Below are 24,929 nucleotides of genomic sequence, written 5' to 3'. Positions count from 1 at the left end.
CCATTACTGCCCATCTCTGAATTCTTTGATTTTGAGAGAGCTCTACCATGGAGGCAGCTGTTTTGGATGACTGTCTCTAAGGAAGCTCTCTGGAAATAAGCCACCCATCTTTGAATGGTAAATATACCATGCATCTTCCTGTACTTTGCCTTGTAAGCATCGCTTTCAACTATCTGATTAGCGACGTAAACAGAAATATTGAGAAGGTACTGGGAGTAAAGGATATGACGCTGAAAACTGTTTCTTTTGTTTCTAACAAATAATGTTACAATCAATTTTTTGAGTTGTTAGAAAGTACCCATGAACTAGGCTTGTAAGTAGACATTTTGAGGAAGAAATACATTTTTCATCTTGCATTACTGACAAGTACCTTAGTCCTTTGATCGCCACACGCTTTCCCTTCCTGGCCTTTTTTGTATAATAAATCCATTCTAAGGTGGACATACATACACTGGCATCATTTGAGCGCCCGCCCTTTTACCCTGCCGACTTGTATCCTCTGTGTAACTGCAGCTTGATGTCACGCTCTATCTGATTGGGTGAGATAATACAAGCGGGCCGGAAGGAGCAGGGGTGGGTTGCCCTGGCAGTGGGAGGGTGCCCAGGTACAATACAGGGAACTGTTACTCTCTGAGCTTATTCACCCTCCCCTTAACAGGGCCAGGTTCTCCCGGGCATGGAGGACGAACCTCTTACTCATCCCCTACTCTAGGCTGTCCTCCTTTGGGGAGAGGGTAGGTGGCCTCTGGCCATCAGCCAATGCCAGGATGACGAGGGAGGCTTACCGTTGAATCACGTGACTCACCTCCCTGGGTACCAATGAGCGCACTATGGAGAGACTGGCAGTACAGAGTTCTGAAGAGGGCTGCTGGCTGCGCCACTGCCTCTTGTCAACATCAGTGATTAGTCTCCTGTCAGAGAGAGCATGGACAATCCAAATTGAATTGAATTGATATTTTATTTATATCGCGCTCATACACAAGTTTTTCAGAGCGCAAGGATCTTGTCAACATCAGTGATTAATCTCATGTCAGAGACAGCATGTACACTCCCATGGAAAAGGCGCTAAGCCACCAGACCTTAAAGCGGACGAATTCTGCATGAGCACAGCTCATAATGCTGCCACAAGCACTTCCTGACACCACGTGTTTTGCAGAGAGCCTTTACAAAGTATCATGCAGATAGTCAAAAGAACCATTGCTTATTTTCTATCTTTCATCAGGAAATGTATAGTAATTGACTGATGCGGAGCCAATGTATTTGATAGAAAGCAAACACTTAGGTTGAAAAAATTATTTGATGTGGATGTAGCTGGTGACTGGTACAAGGACCTCTAGTGACAGACTCTGGTACCCTTGTATGTTCGCACTGGAGTCTGGCTCCAAGGACCTCTAGTAACAGTTGGTGGTATTGCATGCTTCTATTTAAAACGGTGGAGTCTCCTTCCCAACACCACTGTTGGTATTGCTCCATACCAAAGCTAGTAACTGCCTCGAGGGACCTGCAGCAATGGCCCTGCTGCTGAACATGTGTCTTTTCAACGCTGGTGTCTGGCTCCAACGAGAGAGTGTTAGTAATTGAATTTGGTACTAGGCCCTGGCATTTCCAATGCAGGCATTGGACTTCCGGGACTAATTAATGGAATAGAGTGACCGCTAGTAAAAACCACCCTTTTTATGTCTGTGTGTAGATTCAGATATATCTTTTAAGTTCATAGCTTCCCAATTTCCCAGTTCCATGGTGACAACTGGAGGACACCATAGGGAGTCATCCATTTACACTCCTCTATAATCTTTTGAATCGCCTCTTATTCAGGAGCAGGCCTGAACAAGCCGCAAAGTGTTTAATTGAAGCCATCCTCTGGTCCTGTGAGAAGAGACCTTTAATTGCTATTTTCTTCAATTTAAAATAAATTTAAAACACGTACCTTTGCCTCCCCCAATGGGCACCTCTGGCAGATCCTCCCCTAGGGGTAGCTAACAGCACTTACCCCAGGACTCCCTTTTTTTCAATTTTCTTCACTGCACTTGCACGCGCCCAATGTCACAAAGCCTAGTAAGACCGCTGTCTGATTCTAGTTATTCATTTTCAGTCTCACTGTTTCTTTGCTCCCTTGTTCTTTTCCCTTGTGGGGCTTTGTAACACTGGGCCTCATTACGGTTCCTGCGGTAACCATGCCAGTGCTACCGGCAAGTTTCTGCCGGACCCGTAATTATTTACTGGCGCCTGATGTCTCAGTGCCACCGGGAGATTACAACCCTGGTGGCACGGAAAGTCAAGCGCCAGCAAATTGTAAATCCCCATTCCCATATGGGACTGTGGGACCATGGAAGCACCGGCACCTTTGTTAACGGTGCTGGTCTTTCCGAGACGGGTCTGCCTACTGAGGCTGCTGTGCCCAGCAGGGTTAGACCTGTCAGGCACGGCTGCTCCGGCACACAGACCTGTAGTTTGCGGGTCCGGAAACAACAGTGCCGGTAAGCTTACCGGCACCGTTGTTTCCAGACGGCAAACTTAGAATGAGGTCCACTGTCTGTTGTATAAGCGCCCTATAAATGTCCAATAAATACATAAATTAAATATAAGAAATATACGAATATTTCTACTTTTTCTGGCCCGCTCACATTTACGTTGTTTCAGTAGGCCCGCCTTTGACCACGCCCCTCCAGACATTTGCCCATCAAATGTCATAGTTCCACTACTTTATTTTGTACGCTTCAAGCACCTCATAAGCACACTGAAAACATGGCAGCGCTGCCAGCGGCAGAACAGGACACCTTCAAGACCTGCTGCCACCATACCTGCCTAACAACTGGATTTTTCCCAGAGACTCAGGAATTTTAGCCATTTCTCCGGGTCTCCGAGAAAGACCCTGGAATCTCAGGAATTTTAATGGGGGAAAGCTTTCACTGATTGCTTTTTTTTTTGTTTTGTTATGCTTGCAGGACTTCGCAGCCATGGACTCCCTTCCCGAGTGTGGCTTTGTCTCTGCAGCAATGACTGTAACGCTTCCAGCACATTGGCATAAAGAATGCAGGTGAAGCAAAATAACAAATAATATTTTGCTTCATCTTTCATTCTTTTTTACTGACTTTCAATGCGAACACGCGTTTCTTTTGCTGAAAAACAACTAAGGTGAAATGTCCAATTTCCGTACTGCAAAATTCAGGGACAACCTTTGTACTGGTTCTCAGAGTTTACATGTGCACATTTTAACGTGTTGATTTTATGGAAGGCGAATGCCTTTTGTCCTATGCAATGTGGGTGGTTGTGAAAAGGCAATTTAATGAAATATGCATATTTCAAGTTGAGCTGCAAATTTCTGACGTCACATCATATTTACCTTTTTTTTTTTTTTATTTGTAACATCTAGTTTTTTACAAACTTTTATTACAACTCGTCTTCTGGTCATTAATGACATTTTTTCCTTGTCGATTTACACTTGTATCCTTTTAATTTAAGACTATGTCCAAAAAGTTTATCACTGAGCAGGTTAACATGTGGGCAGAGACATGTGAAAATGGGCGGAGTTTTGTGTGACTGTGGGCGGGGCATACGTCTCAAGATTTTTGATTATGAAATGCAGGCAGGTATGGCTGCCACGCCTGCCAGTGCTTTCCCGCTCGAGATGTCACGAGACCGTCAGACGATATTGGCTGCACGCCACGTAACGTGACGCTCTCCAAGTCATGTGACCAAGTGTAGCCCGACTGTTGCTAGGGGAAGTGCCTCAGAACTGGGGATCTCGGCGTACGTTTATTTCCGGTAGTGTGCGACACTTCCGGCTCTGAGATTTGACTTGGTGTTTCCGCGCGCGAGTGCTACAAATGGAGGTCCAGGAGACGGCCGGGGAGGAGAGCGAGACGCCCCTGCGCACGCACAGCTTCCTCTTCGGCTGCGTGCTGGATGGCATCAGCAGGAAGGTGAGGTCTCCTGGCGGCGATGACCTGAGGGAGCAGCTGACCCTGCGCAAAGTGAACACATGGCAGCGCTGCCAGCGGCAGACCAGGACACCTTCAAGTCCTGCTGCCACGCATGCGCCAGTGCTTTCCCGCTCGAGATGTCAAGCGGCCGTCAGACGTTATTGGCTGCACGCCACGTAACGTTCTCAGTCACGTGACCACGAGTAGACTGCACGTTGTAGGGTCCGTTTCTCAGAACTTGAGATCTTGGCCCCGTTCACTTCCGGGACTGTGTGGTCCGCGGCGCCTTGCGGTTCTGAGTGTTGCCGTCAGTGGTATTTCCTCCAGCGCGGCCCCGTGAGCGTGTGCTGCTCATGGAGGCCCAGGCGGCCGCAGAAGAGCGCGCGGCGCCTGTGCACATGGAGGCCCGGGCGGCCGCGGAGGAGAGCACGGCGCCTCTGCACATGGAGGCCCAGGCGGCCGCGGAGGAGAGCGAGACGCCCCTGCGCACGCACAGCTTCCTCTTCGGCTGCGTGCTGAAAGGCGCCAAGACGAAGGTCTCCTTCCCCGGCGGCGGCGATGACCTGCGGGAGCAGCTGACCCTGCGCACGGCCAGCCTAGGCCCCGGCGCCCCGGACGTGCTGCACGTGTTGGCGGTTATAGGAGAGACCCAGGAGGGCTCGCTAGTGCGAGTGCCTGTGGCCACCCTCCGTCCCTCCCTTCTCACCTGCGTGCACCTGGGGGGCCTGGAGCTGACCCCACCCGTCACTTTCTGGCTCGTGGCGGGCACCGGGCCCCTGTACATCAGCGGCCAGCACCTGGTGGCCTTAACGGAGAGCGATGCTGCGGCCTGCAGGGCCGCAGCGAAGAGGGAGGCAGCCGCCGCCAGGGAATCGGCGGAGAGGGAAGCAGCCGCCGGCAAGGCATCAGCAGAGGGGTTGGCAGCCGCCAAGGCATCGGCGGAGAGGGAAGCTGAGCAGACACAAGGGAGGCTCCTGGTGAAGCCTGAGAGGGTGGCTTTGCCCCCCAGCCAGAGTAACGATGGCACCGGGTCATCATCTAAGGAAGAGAAACCATCCGAGACCCTGAGCGTAGAGCAAATCAAAGAGAAACTTGTCTCCCTCACGTGGGACCGCATCCCCCAAACGATCGACAAGTTTCGGAGGTTCGCTCACTTCATTTTATGCGCGGACGACCCTCGGATTGTGCAGCAGTTGTGGGAGTTTGTGCTGTCGGAAAAACTAAACGAGCCGCCACAGAACACCTCCCTGACCCTAGAACAATGGAAAGAAAAACTAGTCTCCCTCTCTAAGCATGGCGGCCGCATCCCCAGAACGATAGACAAGTTTTGGAGCTTCGCTCACTTCATTTTATGCGCGGACGAACCTCGGATTGTGCAGCAGTTGTGGGAGTTTGTGCTGTCAGAAAAACTAAACGGGCCGCCACAGAAACCCTCCCTGACCCTAGAACAATGGAAAGAAAAACTAGTCTCCCTCTCTAAGCAGCAGGGCGGCCGCATCCCCAGAACGATGGACAAGTTTCAGAAGTTCGTTAACTCCACTTGGCACATGAACGACCCTCGGATTGTGCAGCAGTTGTGGGAGTTTGTGCTGTCGGAAAAACTAAACGGGCCGCCACAGAAACCCTCCCTGACCCTAGAACAATGGAAAGAAAAACTAGTCTCCCTCTCTAAGCAGCAGGGCGGCCGCATCCCCAGAACGATGGACAAGTTTCAGAAGTTCGTTAACTCCACTTGGCACATGAACGACCCTCGGATTGTGCAGCAGTTGTGGGAGTTTGTGCTGTCAGAAAAACTAAACGGGCCGCCACAGAAACCCTCCCTGACCCTAGAACAATGGAAAGAAAAACTAGTCTCCCTCTCTAAGCATGGCGGCCGCATCCCCAGAACGATGGACAAGTTTCAGAAGTTCGTTAACTCCACATGGCACATGAACGACCCTCGGATTGTGCAGCAGTTGTGGGAGTTTGTGCTGTCGGAAAAACTAAACAAGCCACCCCCCCTGACCCTAGAACAATGGAAAGAAAAACTAGTCTCCCTCTCTAAGCAGGACGGCATCCCCAAAACGATGGACAAGTTTAATAAGTTTGTTTGCAACTCTTCAGACATGGACGACCCTCAGATTGTGCAGCAGTTGTGGGAGTTTGTGCTGTCTAAAAAATTATTCCGGGCGCCCGGAATAATGCATTGGGCCCGGTCACTACACAATCCACAACTGACCGTAGAACAAATGAAAGAGAAACTGGTCTCTGTCTGTTTATTAGAGCCCGGCCGTGTACCCAAAACGTTCGAGGAGTTACTGAAGTTAGCTTACTTCACTCTAGACACAGACGAACCTCGGATTATGCAGCAGATGTGGGAGTTTATGCTCTCAGAAGGGAGGCTCATGATTGCGGCTCGGAGGTTGCGGGAGGAACCAGGCACAGCCCAGGCCGCCGTCGTGCAGATGTCGAGTGCGGTTAAAGGCCCGAGTGTTTTCAACAAATTAGTATATAATGCTGCAGTGCAAAAAAGTCCGAAAGACTTCCTGGCGTTGCCCACCAGCCAAAGTACCCATTTTGGCAGGCCCCCATCTACAGAACAGAACCCTCCCCTGACTGTAGAACAAATGAAAGAAGAACTTGTCTGCCTTGCATTAGAGCGCGGCCGCATCCCCGAAAGTTTCGGCAAGTTTCGGCAGTTCGTTCATTCCACTTTTCACACGGACGAACCTTGGATTGTGAACCATTTGTGGCGCTTTACAAGAGAAAAAGTAATGGAGTCGGGCACTGTTAGTTCCTGGGCAAATGACTGAGAATGTGGTGGCCATTTTCACGCTAGTTTCTTCTTCGTTGATAATGAGACCAGCTCATTCAATATTCACTTTGATCACCATCTTTTGTTGCTATTGATGTTAGACTGATCTACGGAGGAACCTGATTTTCCATATATTAAAGTAACCTATGTCGCCTCTTTTTGTTGACAGATTTTTAATTTGTGCTCTGCAATGTACTGTGTAGAGATGTATTCAAGCAGGTACCCAGGGCCGGTCTTAGACCAGATGGCACCCCAGGCGGGAAGCATTGTTGGCGCCCCCCACAAATGACACACATATTGTATGTTACAAATGTTGTGTGAATAAGGCATGCAATAAAGAACTAGATGTACAGTACTGTGTGTAGTGCCTTGGTCTCACGCTACTGTAGCAACAAATGCATTTCCAATGATGCATGTAACAGCCCTACTTGTTGACAGCCTTTGTGCATCATGCACGGCTTATGCAGCTTCCATGTATAGACCTAGCTTCTGAAGCTCTTGCCCCTCAACCTTCATTCCATCCGACTGGGCTGGTATACCTTCATACTCAATAACACTCCAGTTTTAATAGGGAACATCACTCTGAATGCTCATTGGCATTCCCTGTACTCCTGCTGGAGCCTGCTATGAAGGGTAATTGCAGTGGCTTACGGAAGGAGGCTGACCAGCAAGGCCATGCTTGGCTCATTAGGTCCACTGGAATATGGAGACCACAGTTAATCCAGTGAGAACTTGATCGGACATAAACTCTAGAACAGGTAGAACAGGTAAATGCACTAACATGACTTTATACTACACATATATTAAAGTGTGTCTTGAGTGCCTAGTATAGTTGTGCGGAACAAGAAGAGTTATCACTAAGGTTTGCTAAGCGATTTTTGATATGGGGAGTGCCATGACCATGAAGCGCTCTACAATACAGATCAAACAAAGCCCATTAAAAGGGGCCCACGGACGTTGATGCCTTGGTTCCAGGATTCGGGAGGGGCGTTGGGGATACACAGTCCACTAGACAATTGCTCACAGTTTTGCTGCTTGGCTATGACATTATGGCAGGATGAATACAGGCCCGGCTGAAGATGTGCGCAGATCCGTTTCAACATGATAGTTGGGGGTCCTCCCTTGCCAGGAGCAGAAGGCAGCCTGAGGAATCCATGGGGGTGTACATTATAATGGAGACAAAGATAAGGTTACTAGCTTCCAATTATCACGGGACAGCGAGCCTGCAGGGAGCTGAAACACTGAATGCCTGCTGTATAGCAATGATTCCTTCTTTGTGAGCATTTGGCTGACGTGGAAGAACTAGTGTTGAAATGCAACGAGGTGATAAAACCTCTAATTTCCCCAATGGAAGTGACGGGCTCCAGCAAACACAGCTTGCAAAGCGCACACTGTAAGCCCCAAACGCAAGTAATATATCAAGAAATATATTGCTGTGTTTTTAGAGTGCTGACTGGCAATAGAGGGCAAATGCTCGAGGCCCCTTTCATTTGAAGGGTTGAAAGGCCATGATGCCCTCCCTGGGTGGCCACTGTGCACAGAGCTAACCCTGCAGTACTATGTCAACCTTGACATGGCCATGCGATCCAAGGCATTGCTGCAACCTGGCTTTTAATTTCACTCACTGATTCCTGAAGACAACATCAAATCCCCTGGGTGGGAAAGCCTGTAAAATCATGGTTTTGTATGGGGACAGTGGGGCTAGACAGTCGAGGCAATGGTGGGGTTTTCTAGAGTTAAACAAGATGTCACATATTGGACGCATTCTCATTCTGTAGACTACATCTATTTCCCAGAGAAGTTTTGAACCCAGGGTGATTGGCTTTACAACAAATATGGAGTACAAGCCAAGGTCTATAGGCCTGCTTAACACCTGCATCGCAACCAAAATGGGTACACTTGACCCTGGTCAGTGTTATGTGCACTTTGTGAGACACATACTGTAGGTTGCTGTCTTTAAGCAAGTATACGTCTTTTGTTAGCATAGGTTTTGTTTGCTATGACTAGTCAAATTGCTTATGGTACAGAAACTGAAATAAATACATCTAAGGGCACTTAAGTAAATATGGGAAAACTATTGCCTGCGTACCTTCAATCAGTTTGGGTTGGTGGTCAGTGCAAGGCTGTGCAAGTGTTTTCAGACAGCTAGCAGCAGGTCGGGTGACAGTCCCCCAGCGATCAATCTTCTACACTCCACAGCAAGCCACAGGCAGGCTGCAACCCGGTTCAGTTGCATGTGGTGGTGGCAGATGGGCTTCTTGGCTTAGCACAGTGGCTGGCTTGGCCTCCTGCCTTGCTGAACCTGCTGCTCCTACCTGGGCCTTGATCCTGAGCTCAATGGTGACTCGGCAAGGCTGCACTTCTATGATTAATCTCTTCGACTAATCAAGTTAGTCAGGTCCCGGGCTCCTTGTTCTCCGTCCAAAAGAAGGAGCTCAACTGACTGAGCAGCCCAGCCTAATAACACCCCCAATTACTAGAATACAGAGCACGAGCTGAGGAGGAGGCAGACATGTGCAGTCAGGCCAGGCCCGGGGAATTTAAGCAACAAATGTTGGTTTTAGGATAATAAAATCAAGTAATAAGACCTCAGGGGCACTGCTAGTTTGGCTTTGCCCGCATGTTGCACTTCTGTGCTGACCGCAGGCACTGCAGCATCGCGCAGTGCTCTTGGAGCCTGATGCTTTTTTTGTAGCAATTTATATAGTACTAATTCATTACAATAAAATGAAATGGTCCAGCATTGCAGTATGGCGCCCCCAACATGCTAGCACCTCAGGCAGCCACCTGCACTGCCTGATGCATAGACCGGCCCTGCAGGTACCCATCCCTAACTTAAACGCATGGAGTTTTGTTTATTCTGTACTCCTCTGGTATGCCAAGAAGGATTTCATATCAAAACCGTACGATTTGCATATATCAACTTATTTCTCGTTTCTTTGGATGGGGTTGAGTTCATTCCAGGTCGACGCCTATTGCGGGACGGTGGAATGCCCTTTTTGAGAAAAAGCTTCTGTTAAAAGCTGAATTTTGTGTGCAAATACTATTAGCTTTGTTCTGATCATTTTCAAACTTTGAAACAGAAGTACATGGTAGTGGATAGGTAAGCATTTGATTGAAAGTGGAGTAAAACACAAGATTCAACCTTGACTATTGCTGCTTCACTAATCCTAGTGTACTGCTACTGTCAACGCTTGCACTGCTATAAGTGACATAAAAGCTTACTCCCGCAGGGACTTTTTAAGTAACCTAATCAGTGATGGTCAGATTTCTGGCTCATCTTCTTTCTAGTGACAGTCGTTAAATTCTTACATTTGGGGTTGAAACCCTGTGTTACTGTGGCGCTGCATGTGGCATTTGCCAGTTGGTATTCTCATACCCTGTATTCAGTCCCTCATGATAAAGGACACAGTTTCTGACTGAGATATCTCGAGTTTTATTGTTCCATAGGTTCAGTTACAATTTTGTTTGTATACAATTTTTCCAATTATTGGCAGACGTCTCTGCATGTAGTTGGATATATGCCAGATGCTGTTTGCATTAGCTAGAGTGCTGATGCGTGTTTCAACCATAGGTCTTTCTCAAGGCTGTGCAGTTGAGTGTTTGTGATATGGTAGTACAATAGTCGTGACATGGTGAGGTTGTAGCGCGCAAATCACGAAATTTGATCGATACAATGGGGTACATGATTAGGTACATTATGTATGGTACATAGGTTCGCAATTACCATTTGTGTTGTGCCAGTGGCAAAAGTGGTGAGCCGTGAGTGGACAGTGGGTAGTAAGCCATGTGAGTGACAAGTAATAAGATTAGCAACAATTCCAGATCTATTAATATAGATCAGGTTTATCAGTGAGCGATTAATTCAAAACATATTAAGTGTGTTATAGGTTAGCATTTCAGTCATGCGTTTTAACATAAGCAGGGAGAAAGGAGAAATTAGTCAGGGGACATGAATCAGTGTGTAGTATTAGTGATATTGATGCGTGCTTACCATGGAGTGAGGGCCTGTCTTGTCCTGTATGGGTAAGTCCAGTTAGCTTCTGTTGCGATAAGTATGCTGTGTGAGTATAGAGCCTGTGGCCCAACTGATAGGTGATAGGTGATCATGGGTTTTGTGTGGTGATTTCTGGGGGTGCCCAGAGGATGAGGCGGTCCTGCAGTATGCGTGTGAATGGGGGTGAGTGGTGGCGGGCTGGGCGGAGGGAGCCAGGTGGCGATCCCTGGCGGGTAGGGTGGTCCTGCATGTGATTGGCAGTGAAATGGCGTGAGGATTCACCGGGTGAGGGGAGCTCGGGTAGCAGGTGGCGATCCGTGTGGAGATGGGGCAACATGGTTGCCAGAACTGGTGGTAGTTCTGTGTCACATGGACACTGGACCTGTGGCTGGTTGCCCCGGTGATGGCCAGTTTTGTAAGAAAATTGAAACAAGTTAGCCCCTTGTTTCCCGTGGGCTCGATCATGGTTGGTCATGAATCCAGGTTGGATGCCGTGGGCATGCCCTGGTGGTGGCGAGGGGCATAGGTTGAGCAACCCATTTGGGGGCTGTTAATGACCTTCAGAAGGTCAAAAGTAAAAGTGCCCGAGTTATCTGTGTGGGAAGAATGCTCTGCGCGCCGCGGTCATGCTCTGTAGGGACTGGGAGGATGGGAACATGCAGTGAGGTGCCAACGTGTGCGCAGGGAAAGGAAAGTGCGGGAACCGTGGCGGCAGATCGCTGTGTGCTCAGCGTGAGGGTGTGTGCTGAGTCCGGCGAAGTGAGGAGGTGAAGTGGGTGAGGTGAAGTTGGGTAAAGTGCGTGGCATCCGTAGGCGGGGAGTTAGTAATGTACGTGGCTGAGGAAGCTAACAGTCCGTCTGCTGGGCTCACAGCTGTAGTCTGTGTAGCGATCCCGTGTGGCTGTGGAGTAGAATTATATATGGAGAGTTCTGAATGGATGGTGGTGGGTGCCGTTTAGAGAAGGGTCCGGATTGGCTAGGAGCGCCAAGGACGTACATCTGCTGATAGGACAAACCAATTCCGCCTGTTTCCTGCGACGCTTGTGCTAATGTAGATATATTGTTTAATACTTCATGAATCTATTTAGTTTGTATTTAATAATTAGGCAGTGGCCAATTACAAAATATCTGCTCCAATGTGTGCTTTGCTAACACGAAATGAGATGCTGGCGTGTGCTGTTTGCGATTTGGGCCGGCGGGCTGATCTGGTGAATGGGCGGTTGTGTGTTGCTGATAATTAGGGTGGCATACGTTTCGCATGTATTCCAAAGGGTGTGCCTATGTGTGGTTCGAGCAGATCACCAGGGGTAGTTAACATAGTTCCCTAACTGGTTGGGTACGTGAGGTTTAAAGACCTCAGGGTGTGCATTGCTGGAGCAATAGTGCAATTTAGCGATCACATGATCAAAAGATGGGAGTGTAAGGTCCCCCATCTTGCAGGGGGTGAATTCCCCATGTTGGGTAATTGTGTTGGTTGTATTCTGATGTCACATGGCCCGATGAGGCACGTAACGTCACATGGTTGGACATGGACCGGTGGGGTGAATGGAGGTTAGTATAAAGGCTCAGTAGTCGTGCCGAAGGCATGTGTTCCAAATAGTATTACATTTCCCTAACTGGTCTGGTTAGTGAGGTTTGAAGACCTCAGGGTGTGCATTGCTGGAGCAATTGTGCAATTTAGCGATTGCATGTTCAAAGGATAGTAGTGTAAAAAAACCCATATTGCGGGGCGAGTTCCCCTTGTTAGGTAATCATTGTGTTCTGATGTCACATGGCCCGATGAGGCATATACCGTCACATGGTTTAGCATGGATGGAGGCTAGTATGGGTGCTAAGTGGTTGTTGTGCCAACGGGCAAGTATTCTAAATAGTATGCCACTGTGTTGTGAAGGCCGATCACCAAAGGTAGTTGGTGCGAGCTTAAGGTCTTGTGGCAAGTTGCCCACGATAGTGAGTCTTATCTCTAGGTGTATCATAGTCCTGGTGTTGGTAAGAGAAGCTGTGGGGGTTATGAATGAGTCAAGGACGGTAGTACCGCCTTGCATGTAATCAATGCGGGGTGCATCTGTGTATGTCGGAGCTGCTCCTGGAGGGTGTTGAGGATAGCTGGGCTCCATGCGGTCTGGGGGGTAAGATCTGATGTGGTTGGGTAGAAAAGGTCAGAACTGTATTGGGTTAGAGGGTGGTCGGGGTCAGTCTTAACTGATGTAAGGTGTTCCCATGAAAATGTTTGGTTCATGGTCTGAGTTAAGGCCTGGGCTGACATTCCTATATTTGCAAATAAGTTTTGCCTCGCGTTGTCTTAGTCGTAGCTGCTTGTCTCCTCCTCCTTGCTTCACTCTTGATGCTTTCAAGTCCCACAAATCTGATGTCTTCTTTCTTTCCAACTGTTGTTTTTCCTGCCAATGCTGTGCCAGTGGGTATTTTGAGTCTTGGGATTTCAAAGATTCGAGATGCTCTCCAATCCTGATACGTAGCTCCCTGATAGTGCTGCCCATATATAGCCGTTTGAAAGTACAGATGATGACATATTTGGGTTTGCAATTTATAAAATCAGTGATTTTGTGGTTGTGGTTTTCCCTAAACGTTGAAGGCATGCATGCACATTGAACAGTTTCCACATTCGTAAAAGCCTGATGTTTTTGTAGACGTTAGCCAGTTGTCTTGTTTAGTTTCAGGTGTCATGTAAGACAGGCTAAGCAAAGTCTGTAGTGTGGGTGCCTTGCTGTAAGACATCTGGGGTCTCGTTGGAATACAAGTTGAGATGTCTTCATCAATATTGAGCAGATGCCAATGCTTCGCCAGGAGTTTTTTCGGGGGCTATCTTTTTTTTTTTTATAACACATTTTATTGATTTTACTTTAACAACCTTTACCAATACACAATACACGGATCGTCGCACAGTGGTACAACATCAATTGGTCCAATACTGTTTCATATCATTGGCTTCATCATATCCTAGTGTAGATGTTTACCAGTAGATCATTAGCACTCCTCCCATTTCCCCCATATTTTATAGGCTTTGCCAGGGCACCCCCTGACTGCATATACCCGTTTCTCCATCGCTATGCATACATCCACATCCGCTATCCATTGTTCATATTGTGGGATCTTCTCTGACCCCCATAGCTGCGCAACATTTCTTTTCGCAAGGCCAGAGCTGTTGAAAACAACAATTTTTCAAAACGGGTCATGTCCTCTTCATCCTCAACCCCTAGCAGTACCAATTTGGGATTACTATGGATGGTGCGACCCATAACCGGGGAGAGTCTTTCACAACATCTTTGCCAGTATTGCTGTATATGGGGACATTCCCACAGTATATGGTAGAAGGTGCCCTCCCGATGACAGCATAGACAGCTGGGATCCGTGATCTTTCCCCAACGGTATAAAGCTACCTGTGGATAATAAACTCTAATATTTTGAATTGTATCAGTCTAATCCTAGCTGATATGGCAGTTTCACGAGGGTACATCAGGAACGAGATCCAGTCCTCGGGCAATATTTGACCAATGTCCCTCTCCCATTTCGATTTTAGACTGCCCAGCTCTGGTGTCGCAAAGGAATAGATCACGTTATACATGATTGAGGTGGTTTAGTATCGACACGGTCTAGGACTATATTCCTCTCCAAAGGGGTACAGTCAGGCATGTTGGCGTGCTCTGGTAGGTGATTTTGAATGGTGTGTCTCAGCCGTGTGTAGCGGAATTGCTCTGTTGTAGGGAGATTAAATCTATTCATCAACTCCTCAAAGGGGACCAAAATGCCGCTCTCAATCATATCCTCTGTATTCCAGCCGCCACCCAGTTTGGCCATTTCTGGAGTTTATTTACTTCGGTCAGGTTCTTGTTCTTCCATAGACTTTGTATCGGATTGATTTTACAGTCCCACCCTATATGCTTGTGTGTTTCCACCCGATTCGGTGGCTATCTTGATATCTGGTGACATATCTGATCGTGCCCTCCTTTGGTCCCAGTTTGATCCGGGGGGTCAACAGTGTTTCTCTGGATATGTGTCGGACTTTAAATGCTGTTTCAATTACTGTTCCCTTGTAGCCTCTTTGGGAAAAGCGCTCGCAGTAAATCACATTCTTACTCGAAAGCTGCGTTGTTGTTTCAGTTTCTTTGGGCCCTAATGAATTCCACTTTGGGGATGCTGTTAATAACTGATTTGGGGTGACAACTCTTGCCGTGGAGAACTGAGTTGACCTCTGTGGGCTTCCTGTAGGTGCTGGTTTTGAGGGCTTTGTTGTTGATTTTGATCGTAATGTCCAAAAAGTCAATGGGTAGGTTGCTGTGTGTCCCTGTTAGTTCTATGCCAAAGTGGTTGAAGTTCAGGTATTCCTTGTAGTCTGTGAGTTGTTTTTCAGTTCCTGTCCAGATCATCAGTACGTCGTCAATATATCTGTAACATTTGTGTACCATTCTAGTAAAATCTTTGTTTGCAAATGCATGAACCTGTTCATAATGATTCATGGAAGAGGTTTGCAACGGACGGAGCATATGTTGCCCCCATTGCGATCCCTTTGTTTGTAGTATGTCTGATTGAATAAGACCATGCTGGTCAGAGAGAATTCCAAAAATTCCTTGGCCAGATCTAAATGCAAAAAGGATGTTGAGGCCTTGGCAAAGGAGTGCTAGTACATGATCGATTGATCTATAGAGTGCTTTAACATCGAGTGTCACAAGTATGTAATTGGGTTCCCAAACAACCTCCTGTAATACGAGTCGCGTGTACATGCTATCGCAGAGATATGTTGATATTTTTTCCAGCACGTTGTTGATATATTTAGCGAAGGCTTTGGTGACCCACCCAATGGCACTGAGTATGGATCCTTCTGGGATTTTGTCATACTTTGTATGCACTTTGGGCAATAAATAGATGGTAGGTAGTTTGGGTTGTAGGTAATCTCGTTCATCATCTGTGATTAGGCCTCGTCTGTGCCATTTCTTCACCTAATCGCTTGCTTCATTGACGATGTTTGCTGTTGGGTTGGTGGCTAATGTTTCATAGCATCCTGGTGTCATGAGGTGATTTATTGCCATTTGAATGTAGTCTGTTCTGGAGGACAATGTTGCCACCCTTATCCGCTTCTTTGATAATAATGGCCTTGTCCTCCTGTAAATTTGTGAGAGCCTTTCTTTCATCTGGGTTAAGGTTTCTCCTGTCATGGTTGGTGTGGCGAGGCATTCCGTCTTCCAGTATATGGAGATCTCTTGCAACTGCCTGGTGAAAGATGTCAATTGCGTTGTCTCCATATAGAGTGGGTGTAAATTTGGATTTTCTGCGTGGTTCTGGTATGTACATATTATGCTCTTCGATGTTAGGGTCCTTGATTACATCTGTTTTGGTCCGACTAAATCTGTTTCGGTCCGACTGGTATCTGTCATCAGCCTCTAGGTTCACCAATAAATGTGAGGTTCAGGTTCTGCATGTCAATTGTGCTGATGATGGAGTTCTCAGTATTTGTTGTATGCCAATTGACTTTCTTGGCGATGTTTATTTTTTTCAATTTGAGGTTTCTGGTAAATTTGAAGAGCTCAATGTGCGATTGAACATGGTCCAAAGACTGTGGGTGCAGAGGCGAGTCCTTTATTCGGTACATTTGTTTCCATGGTGTTGAGAGAATAGCTGGAGAGATTTAGCACCAGGTTTATCGTCTGGGGTCCCTTTGTTTTAACTGCGTCTGGGATCTTGTAAGCCTTATGGCGCTTTCGTACTGCGAGTTCATGTTTCTTGGACCCTCTGCAGGTGCCTCTCTTGTTTTCTCTCTTCTTGAGTTCATGTTTCTTGGACCCTCTGCGGGTGCCTCTTGTTTTCTCTCTTCTTGGATGTGCCTCCTCTAGGGGTTCCTGGAAACGAACCCTCTTGGTGTGTGAAGGGGCCTTGGACCCTTTCTTGTATGTTTGATTTAGTCTAAAAAATGGTACAGTTTTTCCCAGCTCGTAGTGTTGCTGGTTGGTGATTCACAGCTGGTCTCCTTAGTCTAGGTTGGGCTCTTTGGCGTAGTTTCATTGTCACTATCAATGTCAGAGCTTGCTGGCGAGCTGTTGGGTGTGCTTTCCTGAGAGTTCTGTAGTTCTCATCAAATTCCGGCTGGAAAGTGTAAACACGGTTGTCTCTGTAGTCCCTTTCATCTTGTGCAAACTTGCAGCATTTTCTGAGTTTGACTTCATCCTGGTGATTTTTTTTAGAATATCGTGCATGATTTTGCAATTGCGTTCTTTGGTGCTGATAAGAGCATTGCTGGATTCAATGTCTGCTTTCAGGGTGTCAATTTCTATTGTAAGCCTCTGGTGTTCTCTTTCTGCATGCTCAATTAAAAGTTTCAACATTGTTTGGGAGCCCTGTGTTAAGTTTTCTTCCCATTGATTTGCCAGGTCAGCATGCTCAGTTGTTGAAGTCTGGGGAAATTATGATCCTGAGGCCACGAGGAATCTTCTCTTGTTCAAGGTATGTTTGCAATGTAAAGATTTCCCAAAATGTATTAATTTCCTTGGTGCAATAGCGTTCCAGTTTTATACATTTTTGAAGTAGGTTCTCTGGTGCGTTGTGTTTGGGTGGGAATGCATGGTCTGTGGATCCTCTTGGAGAGAAGAGGTTTTTGACATCTTTTCTGCATAGCAGATAATCTGTCATGCTGTATTGGTTAAAACAAAGCAGCAGGGTTCCTGTTGCTGGGTACAATAGACTCGAGGGTGGGAGCTTGAAGGAACTGTGGATATCCGCGCTTGTCTGTATCGGGCTCCCAGCTTTGGGTTATATATCCTGCTGCCTGTAATTAGGGTTCCGGTGGGACAGAGCTCCTGCAGTCCCAGTGTTTAAGACTGTATGAATTTGGGCTGAGACCCTGTTACTGTGGCATGTGCCAGTTGGTATTCTCATACCCTGTATTCAATCTCTAATGATAAAGGACACAGTTGTGTGCCTGAGATTAGTTGAGTTTTGTTTCATAGGTTCAGTTAGAATTTATTTGTATACTATTTTGCCAGTTATTGGCAGACCTCTCTATGTAGTTGGATATATGCCAGATGCATTAGCTACAGTGCCAACACGTGTTTCGACCATACGTCTTTCTCAAGGCTGTGCAGTTGAGTGGTTGTGATATGGTAGTGCACTAGTCTCGACATGGTGAGGTTGTAGGGCGCAAATTGTGACATTCGATTGATACAGTGGGGTACATGATTAGGTACATTATGTATGGTACATATGTTAGCAATGGTCATTCGTATTGTGCCAGTGGGAACAGTGGCGAGTTGACCGTGGGTGGTAAGACATGTGAGTGACAAGTAATAGGATTAGCAACAATTCCAGATATATTAAATTCTTCTCTCTCTATGTAGATATCGCTGCTGGTCGTACCACTTTGCTTGGCTCCTCTTCCCTCCTGATCTTACTCATCTCCCCCCTCTGTTGCTTTCTCCCACTTAACTTTCTTTTTGTTTCTCTGTGTATGAACCACTCCCCCAAGCCCCTATTTCTCATTATCTTCCTAACGTATCCTCAATCACTCTCACCCCCACTCATACAACACACATTAGTACCACCTCTCAATCCCGGCAGCCTGCTATCGTTCTCTCCGAGCACACCAAAGCTCTCATCCAAGTCCTCTTCCACTTTCTGCACATTTTCCTCGCTGGTCTCTTGGTCCTGCTCCTTCTCTGACCTCACATGACTGCCTCACTGCAGATTAATTCTGTCTTTTTATAACCCGCCCCCTTCCTACCTAGAAGGGTCTCCTTAGCTCCCCTGTAGCAAGCCTTGCCAGTCTGCACAGGTTGTTGCCTCACATTTGGTCAGGGCCAGCTTCAGCACTTTTGGAGCCTGGGGCAGAGACACTTTTGGGACTGTTCTTCACAAACCAAAGTAACTAGGGGATCCAAAATATCTTGCCCCACTGAACTGGTTGCACTCACAACCCATAGCTTGATGTGCTGCCTCGCAGTGATGGAGATAAGTATGGGTACTCCCCTTCAGTCCCACAGCTGCTTCTTGCTGTAACCAGAATGATGGGCAGCATTAGCCGTCCACGACAAGGATTCTTGTGTTATAACATAGGTACAGGGCACTTTTTATCAATAGCAGCCATAGGTGTATCGGCTGTAGTATTTATTCATTGGTAATTTGTTAGGCCCTTATACAATTAGCCTGTTTCAAAGCGCCCACAGGGTAAACGGTGGGTACAGGGTAGGTAGACGATGAATTACAGTAAAGATAAATCATTGAATTAATAGTACAAATGATTTAAATAAAAGGGAGGGGAGACAAACTTACTTTGCTCGTGAGTGGTCAGAACGTACAAGTGCAGGGGGGAAAGTGGGTAGGTGCTGTGATGCTCGGGGTAAGTGCTAAGAGGAGAAGAACATAAGTGCAATCACCAATGGGTAGGGTGAGTCTAAGTGAGCGCAGAAGAAAGACGGCGGCTGGGTTGAGAGATGTGGGGGGTCAGGGCCCTGAGGACACATATGGGCCCTGCACATCAGACACGCTACTGTAAGATTAGCAGGGAAGAGAGGAGGAGAAGGAAGAGGTGAAGAGAAATGTCTTGAGGCTTTTTCGGAACTTAAGGAGGTCATGCACAAGACGCAGAGGGAGAGGGAGACTGTTCCACAGGAGGGAGCCATCTGAGGAAAGTGATCGCCCACCAGCTCTCTGTTTAGCAAACTGCTTAACATGCAGGGAGTTGGTGCCAGTGAAACAGAGGCATCTAGAAGGGGAGTATTTGGTCAGTAAGCGGTGAAGATAGAGTGGTACCCGGCCCCAGATAGCTTTGTGGATGATACAGAGGGATTTGAATTTAATCCGTAGTGAGACCGGGAGCCAGTGAAGGTTGTGTAGGGCAGGAGAGATGCGGTCCCTGGGCTTGAGGCCAAGGATTAGTCTTGCTGCCCTATTCTTGGCTAGCTGGATAGGTTGCAGGGTAGATGAAGGACGATTAAGGAGGAGGCTATTGCAGTAGTCTAGCCTGGAGAAAACCAGAGCATGTGTAACATTGAGTCTCTGGGGGAAGGTGAGGAAGGGTAGATTCCTTTGAACTCTAACCTATCGGCCATAGTATAAATGCATGGTACAGATGGTATGAAAAATGCTTGCATAATCTAGAATTGGCTAATCAGATTAGCTGTTTCCTAGGGTGCATAAGTACTCAAGCATAGCTACACAAGGCCAATAAATTGTACATACAATAGCATAGATGTTGGATGAAGATTAAATGCTACCAGGTGGTGTCCAGACAGACTGGGATGAGAAGAGGGTCATGGTTTTTGAGTAGTGCTGCCATTAGAGAGCAAAGGGCCCATGGCGTGCAATATACCAACGCTCACTATTATTACAGATGAAGCAACACTGTAGCCAGTATAACAATGAGTGAGGCTTTTTAGGAGGGCATACCCTAAAACCGGTTAGGTAATCCAATATTAAAGGAGATGCCCAGGATCACACATTTGTAAAGAGAGAAAGCTGGGATTTTCACCCACTCTGTAATTTCTACACTGTGCCACTTTCTTATCCAGTTCTTACCATGGGCTAAAATAATCCCATTTTGTAGAATTGACTTGGAAAGTACACAAATCTCATAAACCATCATAATTTCTGAAAACAAAACGTTATTTAAACCTATAGCTCTGCTATGCTAGTGAGAGAGAAGTGATTGTCCTGTAGCAGGATAGATGCACAGAAGCTGATTTCCTTACATTTTTTGGTTAAACACAATTATTTGCAGCAATCCTACAAATCGCACTCGTGGGCACCCAGTGAACTGCTCTTGTGCTCATGGGTGATTCACAACCAACACTTCTGTTTACAGCCATCTCACAAACCCTGCTTGTGTTCGCTGGAGTCCCATTAGCCATGTGAACCTCATTCGCTTGCTCCCTTAATTCCCCAAACTCCCGCCAGTGACGCCAGAATGCATCAAGTCCATTCGCATAAAGGGAAATGGCATGGACTTCCCTACTGAATGTTTGGTTCTTGCTAATAACACGGGATAGCAAAATCAATAAAAAAAAACACGGGATAGCCCCTTTGACTCTTCTGCCCATATTTAAGGTTGTTCAAAAAGAGGCTTTGCTTGTCCCCCTCTTCTTAGATGGCATTATGGTGTGCGTGACGTCTCCTATGACTGCCCCCTGACTTAGTGCAGTGACCCTGTGAGTTTTGTCTGGGGATCGATCCCCTGTGTCATCTTCTATGTCCAACTTATACAAGCTTGGGGAGGTCCCCAGCGCCTTTTACCTTAACTGTCAGCCCTTAGCAGAACCCACACAAATAAGCTCATCAATGAAGCGCTTTGAAGTCCTAACCTATGACTGGAGGCGCTATACAAATGTAAGATAACCTATGAAACCAGGCCATTGATTCTCACGAGCATGGCAACCACATTTGTAGTCCAGAATGTGAACCCCATACTAGGAAGTATGCCTCCTCCTTGGCTACCTTGCCCTCTCCTCCTTCCCCTTCGGGCTCCTTCTACACCTCCGCAGGGCATACCTCTGATTTGTACTCCTCCACGAAGGCCTTCAAGGATGGCAACCTTCTCCATATTGCCACTCAACTCTCGCACAGCTGTCAAACATTCCGCTGACTACTGCCACCTCCTGGAAGAACTTGGCCTAGATGTCCACAGTGTCACCGAGACATGGTTCACAGCCAGCTCTGTCACAAGCTTTGACACTCTCCTCCCCGATGGCTACAAGATCCTCTCCGCACCCAGATCCAACCATTCCGGAGCAGGCGAGCTTTGTTCTTCCCGGAGTGGATTCCTGCCTCTGTCATTCCTATGCAGGCCTACTCCTCTTTCAAATGCCTTGCCTGCAGGCTTTCTCTCTCTCTCTCCTGGCCACTTTCTTACAGTGGCTATCATCTATCGGCCACCTGGTCAAATCACAGCCTTCCTCTCTGAGTGGGCGGGCCTCACCTCCCTCCTGGCCTCGACCACTCAACTCCTTCTTGGAGACTTCAACATCCATCTGGATGCTTCCTGTCACTCCTCTGGACTCTTTCGCGACCTCTGTGACTCTCTCTCTCTCTCTTTCTATTCTCCGTCTGGCCGACTCACTCTGCTGGACACACTCTGGATGATCTGATCTCTTCAGACCTCCCCCTCTCTATCCCTCTGACCACTCCTCTCTCCTGGAGGGATCACTCTCTCCTTTCCTCCCATCTCTCCCTCTCCACCCCTCAGGCCAAACCAACTACAACACTGCCACCTACCTTCTCGGTCATCCGACCCAAGAAGTGTGTGTCAGTTGAGGCTTTCGCTACCACTTTCTCCCCCCCTCCTCTGGCTGACTCACAACCTGACACCGCCATTTCCATGCTCTACTCTTATATCTCTGATACTCTTGATGTTCTTGCCCCTGTCATGAAGATCCGCTTGAAGCCCAAAGCCAAGTGCAACTATTGGTATGACTTGGACCTAGTTACCCTTAAACGCAAGTATAGGGTAGCTGAAAGGAAATGGCAGGCTTCTTGTGCGTTCTCTGACAAACTGGCCTGCCGCCTGCTCCAAAGGCAATATCGGCTCTTTGTCCGCACTAAGAAGAGAGCCTATATCCAAGCCTGCGTCTTTGTGGCATCTAACAACTCGGCCGAACTCTTTAAAATCTGCAAGGTGCTGGGCAACCCTGCTGCAGACTCTACCTCTCCTGTCACCTGGCCCTTGAGTAAAGACTGGAGGAGGGTGTCTGTACTCTTGCTCTCTATAGCGCAGAAGAGAGGCACAGAGGACCCCAGCCAAGATTCTCTATAGGGTAGCTATGGTCGAGCAATCAAGGCCTAGCTTCTCAGGAGGTGATGCGGGCTGGTTCTTAAGTACAGTGTAGTCCCCAAGCACCCACAAAGGAATGTCCACATACTGTATTAGTTAAAACACAGTCTTTATATAATTAAGGTTCAAGGTTTTATACACAATCACAATAAATCACTTTGTGCTCGGTTAATCTATAATGGCAAATATATTCACCATTCTACATGGTACCACAATTACTATGAGATTTCATTAAAGTGCATCAACTGTACTCTGGTCAAATATCACACAAATCAATTAATAAAGGTAACCAACAATAGACATAGGAGGAAAAGCAGTTGGTTAGAACAATTGGCAGGATACTGGCCCCGATAACTAGACAAAGTTCTGCGTGAGGTTCCCCCCCACCTGGGCAACCTGTAAATAAAGATATGTCGTACAAGCCCAGTCCATATATTGTTCACAAGAGTCTTATTTCCTTCTAAATAGTTCTACAACCCCAATGTACCTGAAATAGCAGAGTTCGACGTCTGGTCGTCGACAGATCCTTCTTGAGCAGCTCCCTTTAAGGCAGGAGCCACGGATCGTCTGGATCCCATGAGGAAAAAGGGTGAACACTGTTGTTGCTGCAGCAGCTTTGGTTCTTGCGGTGCTCGTTGACGATCGGTCGAAAACGTCCTGCAAGCTGAGGTGAGCGGTGCACCTCGACGACGAGTGTTCGTTGCCACAAAGAGTCAATTAAGCACTTTGGCCCAGAAAGGGCGTCGGGTCATCAGCATCTGGCGTCGGTGAACGGAACAGGACCACGGCTGGCTTTAGTAGCTTCGTCAGCGTCTCTGAGGTCTTCGGGTGGCGGGAAACCCACCGGCGGATTCTCCTCGGTCGTCGGCGGCCTTGACTTTCTCCGGCAGGACGAAAGCGGTCGACGAGGATGGGCAAGGGAGTCCTTGGCTCTAATGTCTTAGGCAAAGGAGCACTACGGCTCCGGTCGGCGATAATGGACTGCTATCCGGTGCTTCTCTTCGTTCTCCTCGGCGATCCCCTTCTTCGGTCGGCAGCCTTTTGTAGGTCTGTCTACCAAGGGGCTTTGGCAAAGATCAGCTGGTGCACGATGGCCCCTCATAGCTCGAGAAGAGGTCTCCTAGCCAGGTCCTTTCTTGGATCAGTTCTTGAAGGCACAGCAGCTTTCAGATTGCAACGAAGGGAACAGCGGTTCACCTTCTTCTGTCTCTGCTTCGTGAGTAAGCACTAAGCATCAAGCATCAAGTATCAACTTAAGCTTCTGAACGATTTCTAGCAGTGAGAGGTCCCCAGATATACTGTGGATCTCCCAATCTGCTGGGTCACACTCAGGCAACCAATCACTCAGGAGGGCATTCAGGCAGTCAGGCAGTCAGGCAGCCAACCCGGCGCACGTTGCATTCAGGCCATTCTTCTCTATCCAGACACATAATGTGGATTCGGACAAACACTCTGCCATTCAGCACTACACACTGCATTCATACCAGTTTCGGGCAGCGCTGTCTCGGTCATTGTGTCAAACGCAGGTACTAGACACCCATAACATGAAATGCGTATTCGTCACACACTCCTTTCACACAGGTCCCACCCCACGGGCGTACTGACAACATACAGTCACTTGGAAGGCTCCAGCCAGTCTGACCTGGACTTCCCCCCCACAACACCATATATGGAACTTCCACCCAACAGCCAGTCAGGATGAAGGGACAGAGTCAGGGCTTCCCGTGACTTCGGGAAAAGTAAGGTAGCAGCCGATAGAAAGCAAGAGGCCACAGGGGCCATCTTGTTTCCTATCCGGAATCCACTGATTCCAATGACCGGGCATCCCAAAATGGAGGATGCTACACTAGGAGTACAGGGTCGTACTCCCACCCATGGGTGCCATAAGGGTATCCCAAAGGTCTGTTCACCAAACCAAAAAGAGGAAGAGCCACACCGCTAGGAGTCCCACATGAACTCCCACGTGGGAAACCAGACAGAACATACATGATAAGGCAATAAAGGACAAGGATACGGAGGCCCTGGCCCTCCGTTGCATTTCCAGCATCACACCTTGCCTTTATTTATTTTATTTATTTATTTATTAAATTTATATAGCGCGCAGACAGCCCGGGGGCATTGTGGCACTGTTACTTGCAAGGAAGACTTAGTTACAATGTGAGCAGGTTGTGCCTTGGGTTTCATTTCATCTGAAAAGCTCAGGACATCCTGTCCACCCTCTCGTCCTCTCCTCCTCCCGTTTCTCTCTCCGCTACCTCTGGCCCCCCTGCAGCCGCCTCTCCTCCCTCTTTTTCATTTTTTCCGCTGTTCTCCCCTGACGAGATTTCCAGAAAGTCCAATCTATGAAAGTCTTGTCAAAACAGGTTATTTCTTGTTCGTCTAAAACCATCAAGGACCACATCAACACCCTTGCTCCTGCTCTGGCTGAATTCTGCAACCACTCCTTCG

The 24,929-nt window shown here is 47.7% G+C and overlaps 1 protein-coding gene across 3 annotated transcripts in view; it reads left to right on the top strand.

Annotated features, from left to right (window-relative positions):
• The first annotated feature begins 3,711 nt into the window (after positions 1-3,711).
• The window catches only part of LOC138525649 (uncharacterized), a 29,188-nt gene continuing 7,970 nt past the window's right edge, over positions 3,712-24,929 (top strand). Inside the window, exons 1-2 of one of the 3 annotated variants that reach the window (XM_069635709.1) lie at positions 3,712-3,923; positions 17,095-17,167. In XM_069635709.1, the coding sequence (XP_069491810.1) occupies positions 3,907-3,923; positions 17,095-17,167 (90 nt within the window). In that variant the 5' untranslated portion in view covers positions 3,712-3,906. The remainder of the gene's footprint in view (positions 3,924-17,094; positions 17,168-24,929) is intronic. The other 2 variants (XM_069635706.1, XM_069635708.1) reach the window with 2 other exon arrangements.

The sequence above is a fragment of the Ambystoma mexicanum genome, chromosome 7p (assembly GCF_040938575.1).
Source record: "Ambystoma mexicanum isolate Mex_15411 chromosome 7p, UKY_AmexF1_1, whole genome shotgun sequence".
In the NCBI taxonomy this organism is placed as follows: Eukaryota; Metazoa; Chordata; class Amphibia; order Caudata; family Ambystomatidae; genus Ambystoma; species Ambystoma mexicanum.
The sequence above is the reverse complement of the archived record's forward strand: the minus strand, read 5'-3'. Positions and strand labels throughout refer to the sequence as shown.